The sequence below is a fragment of the Mastomys coucha genome, unplaced genomic scaffold (assembly GCF_008632895.1).
Source record: "Mastomys coucha isolate ucsf_1 unplaced genomic scaffold, UCSF_Mcou_1 pScaffold18, whole genome shotgun sequence".
In the NCBI taxonomy this organism is placed as follows: Eukaryota; Metazoa; Chordata; class Mammalia; order Rodentia; family Muridae; genus Mastomys; species Mastomys coucha.
In genome coordinates, this window is record NW_022196900.1 from 91,236,122 (window position 1) to 91,246,760 (window position 10,639).

General features: G+C 50.1%; 1 protein-coding gene across 3 annotated transcripts in view; it reads left to right on the forward strand.

Annotated features, from left to right (window-relative positions):
- LOC116096822 (blood group Rh(D) polypeptide) overlaps positions 1–10,639 on the forward strand; it is a 35,069-nt gene that overhangs the window by 3,209 nt on the left and 21,221 nt on the right. For all 3 annotated transcript variants that reach the window (XM_031379035.1, XM_031379036.1, XM_031379037.1), the window contains exon 2: positions 7,046–7,232. In XM_031379035.1, the coding sequence (XP_031234895.1) occupies positions 7,046–7,232 (187 nt within the window). The remainder of the gene's footprint in view (positions 1–7,045; positions 7,233–10,639) is intronic.

A 10,639-nucleotide genomic window follows, 5' to 3' on the forward strand; every position in this document is an offset into this window, starting at 1 on the left:
CAGCCAGGGCTACACAGAGAAACCCTGTCTGGAACCCCCACCCCACCCCACCCCCCCAAAAAAAAGAAAGAAAGAAAGAGAAAGAATTAACATGCATAGGTAGATAAAGGCCATCAGCTTTTAGATAAAAAACAAAGCCGAGTGCTAACGCTTTCTTCCAGCAGCCTCTAAGGCCTGTCCTGGGCATCTTCCAAGCTGCGTGTGCCTTGCTACACTGACCACATCTAGGCCACTTGTAATGGAGCCAAATGGGCAGGGGGTGAGCGAGCAGGAGCAAGGAGTCAGATTCAAGCCCCATTTAGGAGATAAAATCAGCTACACTTGGTGAAAAAGAGCCAGGCGGGGACGATGGCAGACAGGTGATTGGTGACAGCTGCGCACATCAGTTTCTGTAACTGTGATGAAACTCCTTGCTGGAGGCAACTTATGAAAGAAAGCATTTTATTGGGCTACAGTTCAGATGGTTATAGTCTGATGGTGGGATGAGGACACCGAGGCCGGCATAGCTGGGAGCTCAAGACTTAGACCTCCAGCAGAAGACCAAGAGTGTGCTAGGGATGGTAGGAAATTTTAGAAGTCTCAAAGCTCTTCCAGCAAGGCCACACCTCCTAACCATTCTCAGAGTCCACCAATCAAGGACCAATTACTCAAACAGAAGAGCTTGTGGAAGTTATTCTCATTCAAACCACCACACTTCACCAGTTCTTAAAGAAACACAAAAACAGACCCAATGTGTAAGCCAACAGTGTTTTGTTTATTCTGGGCTAAAAGTGGGAATGTTGGTGGGATGCTTATAAAGGACGCAGAATCTATCAGTCATCTATAGCTGTGTAACAACCATTCCCAACTTTAGTGCCTTAAAAAAAAAGCAACCATGTCAAGCCAGGTGATGGTGGGGTGCCCTATGCCTTTAATCCAAGCACTCGGGATGTAGAGGCAGGTGAATCTCTGAGTTCAAGGTCAGCCTAGTCTACAGAGCTCATTCTGGGATAGGCAGGGGTGGGAAAGAGCAACCATGTCATTTACCAACGACCATGATTCTGTGGCTCAGCAAGTGAGTATTATCCAGTCGGCAGCTTCACTTAGGGCTGCTCGTCTATCCAAAACCTAGGAGTTTAGCTGGGGCCTGATGGCTCCGCCCAACCTCATTTCCCCACGGCAAGCCTTGGTGCCAGCTGGGAGTATCAGGCCATCTCAGACTTCACCTGGCTGCCGCAGCAAATGAGAACCGGGTAGAGGGAAGCATTTATACAATGTCTACCGATATCCCATTGTCTAAGGCTAATTACAAGGTCGAACTCAGGTGGGAGCAACCCACACCCAGAGGCATGCTCCGCTAGGGGCCATCTGGAAGAGTTTACCCGAGACAGCCCCATCCTATGACTGCCAAACTGGGGAGCTATCTCTTGGGATCTTTGCTTAGGAAGCCACCATTGGTCCCTGCTGTTCTCGGGGACAGGGTTATGGGGAAACCAGAGGGGTTCTCCAGTGATGAGTCAGCACCCCACACCTGGTACCTTCAGCTCAGGGAAAGCTCTGTTTCCATTCCCAGACTGTTCCTGCGATGGAGGGATGGACCGGAGGGAGCAGAGACTCTGGCGAAGGAGACAGAGTTGAGAGCCTTGGGGACCCCAGGCTGAAGAGGTCTCCCCCTTTGCCTTGTTTCCTTGGACTATCAGGAGGGGCTAAGGATGGGTGGGCAGACCCCTAAAGGGAAAAGGGAAGAGATCTGTATGGACAAATTCCAGGGCTGAGCTGCAGTTATCCAAAAGCATTCTCACAAAGAGGGTCCGGCAGTCAAAGTAATACATCTAATGTAGGACAGGTGTGTGTGCTCCTGTCGTAAGCATCAGACCTTTCAGGAGCCAGTGAGCAGGTGTCACCCATTTTACAGATTGGGGAGCTGGGGCACAGAGAGACCAGGGCCTTAACCCTGACATGCAAATTCAGGTCTCGCTGCAGGCAGAGAAAGAGGCAAGAATGTATATATATGGAGTTCAAATCTCTTTGTCACCATTTAGCAGCCCGTGTTACCTGTGCTAGTCACAGCAGCCCTCTGTGCCTCCCTTCCCCCATCTCACAAATGGAGGTGGAGGCTTGGGTCCGGTCATGAGGATGTGGAGACTGCCTCCACTGCTTTGCAGATGTGCTCGGAGGTACTTTTTGACCTCCCAGAAGGCCTGAAATTTCACTCCCAGAACGCAGTGAAATTCCTCCCCCACCCAGTCCTCTCAGCTCCTTATCAAACTCCAAACACCTTGCAGTCCACCAGTTTATCAGCCCTGGCTGGTGTGGTGGTGGCTCAGGCTACCGCCCATAGAGGTGCCCAAGCTACTGAGCAGAACTCAGCCCTGGGATGGGGCGCTGGGGTGGGAGTGGGTGGGAAGGGGCTGGACCGAGCCCTGAGAAGAATGACTCTGAGCCTGGAACCTCAGGAGAGAAAATGGGAAAAGCTGGGCTGAGGGGGGAAGGGGGGCGCAGGGCATCAGGGAGGATGCCTGAGTCCAGATGTTATCGCTAAAGAGCTGGACTGACTGCTCGGGTTCCAGAAACAGCAACAGAGCGTCTGGGAATTGTTTCCATCCGTCTCTTCTCCGAGCCTAAGGCACCCACCTGTTCCTGCCTAGGGACCCTGTGAGGCCTATAGGGAGTCTGGGGCGGGGACGAAGACGGGGACGGGGGCGGGGACAGGGAGGAGACTCCATTCCTGGAATAGGCTCCTGAGCCAGGAAATGCCTCACCCCACCCCCACATTTCTAACCTTCAGAGACTCAACTCTACCCTCCCCTTACTCTTTCTTCAGAATGTTCCAGGGCCATAAGGGTATGCACACTGACTAGTCAACCCTATGATTTCCAGAGAGGGAAACTGAGGCTCAGAAAGGACAAAAGATTTGCCTGATTCCTGAGCCCAGCTCAGTACAAGGGTACTGTGTGACCCCAAGAAAGTCACAAAGCACACGCTGCTAGTCCCTCTCCCAACCTGCAGTGGCACTGCCTTGGTGCCAAGGGGCAAACAGGTTGTGTTTTAGGGCACTGTGCAACCAAAAGCTGCACACATTTCCAGGGGAGTGGTTTTCAGCTGTGTTGTGATCATAAAAAGAGAGCTATGAATATGTTCTGCACTTGGGAGGCAGAGGCAGGTGGACTTCTGAGTTTGAGGCCAGCCTGGTCTACAGAGTGAGTTCCAGGACAGCCAGGGCTACAACAGAGAAACCCTGTCTCGAAAAGACAAACAAACAAACAAACAAACAAAAAATATGTTCTGGTGAGGTGTAGTGGAAGGGGGTGCCTCAGCGGGGCCCATGCCAAGGCATCCCTTCCCCCTGAGGGACCAGACACACACTGGCATAGTATAGAATAGAGTTTATTTGGGGCATGGGGAGGGGAGTTAAAAGGGTAGCAGAGGCAGAGAAAGGCAGAGAGAAGGAGAGAGTAGAGAAGTAGGGGCCGACCATGACCACGTGGAGAGAGAGGGGAAGGGAATGGGGAGAGAGGGGGGAACAAAGGGGCAAGAGGCAAGAGAGAAGCAGGAGTAAGAGAGAGAGAGGAGGGGGCAAGCAGTCCCTTTTGTAGGGCCAGGCCTACCTGGCCGTTGCCAGGTAACCATGGGGAGGAGCACACCTGGCTGCTGCCAGGTATCTGTGGGGGTGGAGTTTGGACAGAACGCCAACAGGCTGGCCACAATTCTCAATCCCAAATGTGCATCGTACCTTCACACACACACTTCAGGCTTGGCTCCTGAGGAATTTGAACCATCCTAAGAGGATGTGCAAAGGATGTGAGGCGTCCCTTGCCTCACCCGGTAACATTGCCAAGATGGACAAGGGGAAAGGGATCCCACACTTCCTCCCACATCAGGGGAGAAGGTAGGGTCTCCTGAATGCCAGTCCTTAAGGCACCAGATCACAGGGCAGTCCTTGATCCTTGCCAACCTGCTGCATCCCAGGGGTGTCATCGCCCACTGAGGGACTACGTCGGCGAGACCCTGTGCGAGTTCTCCGATGGAAGTGAGTTTCAATGGCCTCTGACACCAAAGGAACTTCCCAGTAATGAGAGTGTCCACCTTGTGTGCCTAGTCAAGATGGAGACCAGGGGATGTCTTCCTGTGGCGATTGACTGGGAAGTAGCTCTCTCCATAAGCCAGTTCCTGGCCAGAAACACCTTCATGACACCAACCCAAATCCCCTCAGAGATTCTCTGCAGAAGGTGGGAAAATATGTCTCAGCAGAAATTCCATTTGTTGGCATTCTGTTGGCTAGGATTGGGAAAGAAACTGCCAAAAGCTCACTTAAGCAGGTCATCATGTGGCTCAGTCCTGGGGGCTCTCTGCCTGAGAGAGTAGGCATAAAGGAATTCTGTCCCCATCCCCCTACCTCTCTAAGTACACCGCACTTCTGTGAAAAGACCGGGACCCAACATTCCAGGAAAGTACCTGACCACCTGATAGGTGCAAGTTCCTCCTGGTAGGGCCAGAAAAGTCACTCCATGACCCCGAGCCAATAAAGTTAAAAGTTAAAATTGCTTGCCTAGTTGCTATTAGTCGCTGTTGCTTGAATTCTGCCACAAGAAATTGTATAAAAGTACTGAAGTGTGTGTGTGTGTGTGTGTGTGTGTGTGTGTGTGTGTGTGTGCACGCGCGCGCGTGCGCATGGTCGCCTCTCCTATCGGTGCACAATGGTCCCAGCATGCTGGCTCAGGGTTGCAATGATCCATGGCAGCCTTAATGTCTCCCTGAGAGGGGTCTCCTGTGCCCAGGAGGTTTATGGGTCTTTCACCTGTACACAGAAGGCTGGAGTGGCCAGCACACCATTTACACGGCGGTTATTGTAGTAATAACCGTTAGGCTGGTAAAATGAACCAACTCAAGCCAGATTAGAATACATATTAAAGACAGGCTTAATGGGAAGCTGCTCTTGGGTGAGATCACTGGCCCCAAGGACAGAGGGGGGAGAGAGAGAGAGAGAGAGGAGGAGGAGGACGAGGAAGAGAAGGAAGAGAAGGAGGAGGAAGAGGAGGAGAAGGAGGAGGAGGAAGAGGAAGAGGAGGAGGAGGAGAGAGACCAAAATGTCTGAGAGAGAGAGAAAGAGAGAGAGAGAGAGAGGAGGAAGAGGAAGAAGAAGAGGAGGAGAAGGAGGAGGAGGAAGAAGAGGAGGAGGAGGAGGAGGAGGAAGAAGAGGAGGAGGAGGAGGAGGACGACGACGAAAGAGAGAGCAAAATGTCTGAATTATATAGGGAAGAACCCCTGGGGGAAGGGCAGCCCAGCCCCTAGCATGAAAAGTTCAGGGTTGGCGTCAGGATATACCAAGTAGGGACTGAGGGATGCTAGGAGAACCTGAAGGCCAGGTCTGCTTTGATATTTAAAACAAACACCTCAGGCCTGGTTTCCTGCCTTGATTCAAAAGCAGGTGAGTCTACTTGTCTTTGGTCTGTGAAGGAAAAGGAGGAAGTGAGCATCACAAGAAGTTTGTTGTTGTTTGGGGGACGGGGTATTTGGATTTTGGAGACAGAGTTTCTCTGTGAAGCCTTGGCTGTCCTGCACTTCACACTGTAGGCCTGGGTGGCCTTGAACTCGAAGATCCCGCCTGTCTCTGCCTCTTAAGTACTTGGGGACAGCAAGGAGAGGTTTTTATTGTAGATCTGAGGAAGAGTACAGGCAGAGGTGTCAGCAAAGATCCAGACTGAACTAGGCTATTCAAGAAAAGATGAAGAGCCGGGTGGTGGTGGCGCATGCCTTTAATCCCAGCACTTGGGAGGCAGAGGCAGGTGGATTTCTGAGTTCGAGGCCAGCCTGGTCTACAAAGTGAGTTCCAGGATAGCCAGGGCTACACAGAGAAGCCCTGTCTCAAAAAAAAAAAAAAAAAAAAAAGAAGAAGAAGAAGAGAGCATCAGATCCACTGGAGATGATGTCACAGGTGATTGTGGGCCACCACCACATAGTTAAAATAATTTCTTTGTTGTTGTTTGTTTTTTTGTTTGTTTTGTTTGTTTGTTTGTTTGTTTTGTTTTGTTTTTGGTTTTTCAAGACAAGGTTTCTCTGTATAGCCCTGGGTGTCCTGGAACTCATTCTGTAGACCAGGCTGGCCTCGAACTCAGAAATCCGCCTGCCTCTGCCTCCCAAGTGCTGTGATTAAAGGCATGCACTACCACCGCCCGTAAAATAATTTTTTTAAATCTTTTTTTTTTTAAAGAGCGGCCCTGCTCGTTCAGTCCCTGCTTGCTCCAGCCCAAAGATTTATTTATTATTATACATAAGTACACTGTAGCTGTCTTCAGACACAGCAGAAGAGGGCACCAGGTCCCATTACAGATGATTGTGAGCCACCATGTGGTTGCTAGGAATTGAACTCAGGACCTCTGGAAGAGCAGTCAGTGCTTTTAACCGCTGAGCCATGTCTCCAGCCCTCCAACCTGCTTCTTACGAAGATCACTTGGCTCTTGCCATGGGAACTCTGAGCCACCTCTGCCTTCTCTTTTCCTTCACACCTGGGCTGGTCCACGGCAGAGGCTTCGAATGTGTGACCACGATGGATCCCTGAATGCCAATGACACAGGGACCCTGAGTCTGCACTTGTCCACACGCCATAGTGTTTATTTCTCAAAACAGTTGATATTTGGTGTGCTCTCATACCTGCCTGCACCACTTCATCAGCTTTCACTCATTTACTCTCACCTCAGCCCTGTGTGTTCAGTAGTCATTATCCCATTATTCAGATTGAGAAAGTTGAGGCCCAAAGAGGGGAGGCAATTTGACCAACTTGGCCAAGTTCTCTTTTTTTGTTTTTTTTTTTTTTTTATTTGTTTGTTTTTCGAGACAGGGTTTCTCTGTGTAGCCCTGGCTGTCTTGGAACTCACTCTGTAATCCAGGCTAGCCTCGAACTCAAAAATCTGCCTGCGTCTACCTCTCAAGTGCTGGGATTAAAGGCATACGCCACCACTGCCCGGCTGGCCAATTTCTCTTAAATGATCTCAGATGTTCCTTCCAGTGTCCAACTCTCACCCTTTCTCCTTTTGTCCCCACCCACTCCACCCCTCCCCATTCACAGTCCTCCGGGATTTGACCCTTGTGGCAGCCTTGGGCTTCGGCTTCCTGTCCTCATCCTTTCGGAGACTCAGCTGGAGCAGTGTGGCCTTCAACCTCTTCATGTTGGCCCTCGGGGTGCAGGGGACAATCTTGCTGGACCATTTTCTGCGTCAGGTCCTCCAATGGAACAAGATCAACAATCTGTCCAGGTAACTGAAAGGAGCCTGGGTCACGTGGGCGCTTCGAATGTGGAACAGGAAGGTTCTAGAAGATCATGACCTCTCACTCCCCCACACACACTCCCCGGCATACAAAATATGTGTTTCTACAAGATTTTCATTGCTTATACAAAAATCTAGTTTAATTGGCCCTACTGGGTATGGATATGCTAGCCCTGTGGTACCCGAGGGATATGGAGCGATAGCTCTCCCTGGATTCTCCCTATTTTGTTATTAATGACTTGGATTGTCATTATGAACAATGGACAGAGGTTAGTAGGAAAAGTAAGAAAAGGAATAACAGAACAGAAAATAGAAGTGTCACCCACAGAAGCACTGTCTTAAAGACAAAGTGTCACCCACAGAAGCACTGTCTTAAAGACTCTGGCTGGGTATTGGTTATGTGTCTTAGTCAGGGTTTCTATTCCTGCACAAACATCATGACCATGAAGCAAGTTGGGGAGGAAAGGGTTTATTGAGCTTACACTTCCACATTGCTGTTGATCACCAGAGGAAGTCAGGACTGGAACTCAAGCAGGTCAGAAAGCAGGAGCTGACGAAGAGGCCATGGAGAGATGTTTCTTACTGGCTTGCTTCTCCTGGCTTGCTCAGCCTGCTCTCTTGTAGAACCCAAGACTTCCAGCCCAGGGATGGCACCACCTACAAGGGGCCCTACCCCCTTGATCACTAATTGAGAAAATGCCCCACACTTCCCCAACTGAAGCTCCCTTCTCTGTGATAACTCCAGCCTATGTCAAGTTGGCACACAAAACCAGCCAGTACATTATGCATACCTTTAATCCCAGCACTCAGGAGACCTAGGTAGGAGGAGCTCTGTGAGTTTGAAGCTAACCTGGTCTACAGAGTGAGTTCCAGGACACCCAGGGCTACACAGAGAAACCCTGTCTTGAAGAGAGAGACAGAGACACAGAGAGACAGAGACAGAGACAGAGAGACAGAGAGAGAAAGAGAAAAAGAGAGAGAATGAGAGATCTATGTTGCCTGGGTGGTACTTATAAAGGAGGAATAAATGTCAGATTAATAAGTGACAGATGATTGATGGATAGCTACAGCTTAGCCAGGGTTCTCTAGAGGAACAGAGCCAAGAGGATGAATATATCTATATTAAAGGACTTTATTGAGCTGAATGTGATGGCACACACCTTTAATCCCAGTACTCAGGAGGCAGAGGAAGGCAGATCTCTGAGTTCAAGGCTAGCCAGGTCTATAGATCGAGAGTTCCAGGACAAGTAGGGGCTACACAGAGAAACTCTGTCTAGGAAAAAAGAAAATAGAAAAAAAAGAATGTGTTTCGAGGCCAGCCTGGTCTACAGAGTGAGTTCCAAGACAGCCAAGGCTACACAGAGAAACCCTGTCTCGAAAAAAAAAGAAAGAAAGAAAGAAAGAAAAGAAAAGAAAGAATATATTGAATTAGGTTACATTAAAATAATGATAACGGATGTCTCACACCCGAAAGCAGAGAACATGGTGATTACTGGATCCTTAAGGCTGGGTACCTCAGCAGTTGGCACAATCCCACAGTAGGTGTCCGACAAGGCCAATGATCTGGTACTTGCTCAGTCCTGGAGGGGCGCGGGGGTGACTAGTCCTTAGTCCACAATGGACTAGAAATGCTTTTTTTTTTTTTTTTTTTTTTTTTTTTTTTTTTTTTTTTTGCATGAAGCAAGAAGCAGAGTGGATCAACTCTGCAGCAAGAGGGAAGGCCTAGAGGGAGGGCCCTGGTGGGCAGGCCCTGGAGGGCGGGATGCTAGCAAGCTTCTTTCTGCCTTGTCCCCCTTTGTCTGGCTTCATACCAACAGGTGCCTCCATGCTTGCTCCGTGCTGGGTCAATTAGCAATTCAGAAAATGCCCCACAGACATACCCATCTGATGGAGACAATTCCTCAATTGAGGGTCTCCTCTGACAAGATGATCTTCCCACCTCAGCCTTCTGAGTGTGGAGATTGCAAGCGCCGCTGTTACTACTGCAGATTTACGTGGTATTGGGGTCAGACTCAGGGCAAGCACTGTGCCACCTAAGCCACACCCGGCTCCATAGGTGTATTTTTGATGGTATTTGCTGAAAGCTTCTAGAAGGCTCTCCCTAGAAAGTCCTGGCAGTGATCAACTTCCTTGTGTGTTCATGAATTCTGCTCTTACCTAACTCCCCAGGTGTTGCCTCCATGCTACACAGGAAGTCACCCAGGCTGAGTCATCCAAGGTCCCACAATCCCACAGTCCTGATACTGCTGAGTTGGCCTTTTTATTTTTCCCCCTCTCTTTCATTTTTTGAGACACAGTTTCATTTGCTGTGTAGCCTTGGCTGAGCCCTGGCTGTTCTAGAACTCACTCCGTAGACAAGACTGGCCTCGAACTCACAGAGGTCCACCTGCCTCTGTCTCTGGAGTGTTGGGATTAGAGGCGTGAGCCACCACTGCCTGGCTGAATCAAGCTTTTTAACCACCCTGTCAGGCTCTTCCCACACTGCCCCGTGATTTCTGTACTGAGCTTGTCAGAACGGAAGCACTCACTCACCAAACATAGCCTGTCTGGTCGCAGTGACCACCGAGTTACCCCCCTTGCTGTGTCACTCCTGGTCCACACAGGACCCCTTCCCCATGTCCTTCTCTTACCTTCCCCTCGGAGGTCCATGGAGAGCTGACCGTTAAACTTGGGAATTTTGGTACCCTCTCAACAGCATCCCTGATGCCAGCTTCATTAAATCCCTAGGTTTCAGAGGAAAGCTCAGTGCCACCTCCCCCAGGAAGCCCTCCATGACAAGCCCACTTGGCACAGCTGTCTCAGGAAACCCCGTGTCTCTCCCCAGCTAACCAAAATCACTTTGATAACAAAACAAAACAAAAAAAAAACCAATGTTTTTCTCTACCCGAATCCCCACACCGATCTGCACAGTTGTCCAGGGGAGGAAGGATTTGACAGTCTTCATAACGCCAGCTTCGACTTATGAGTTTCCTCTTCAAGTCCTTGCCAGTCCTTTTGTACTATACACACACATACAATGTCTTCCTTCTAATCCCTGGCCCAGCTCCGGGAAACAAATCAGGCATTCCTATTTTACCCGCAGATGCTCCGTGAGATTAACAAGCGGCTTGGGTGGTGGGCCAGCAGGTACACGGCGCCCTCTACTGAGCATCTGAGTGGCCGCAGCAGAAAGGAAGTGTGAGGTGGCCGTGGAATTCAGGCAGCTGTGTCCCCGGGGAAGGAAAAACCGCTTTGAGTCGCAGTGACTGAGACTCGGAGCAACCCTGTACCGTGGGTTTGTGCAAAGAAAACTCAGACCACAGACGTCGCCCCGATGGGGCTCAAAGGAGCTCCACTCCGCAGCTAGTGGGTGGGGCCCGATGAGAGAGAACTCTTCCTCATCTCTCTCTCTCTCT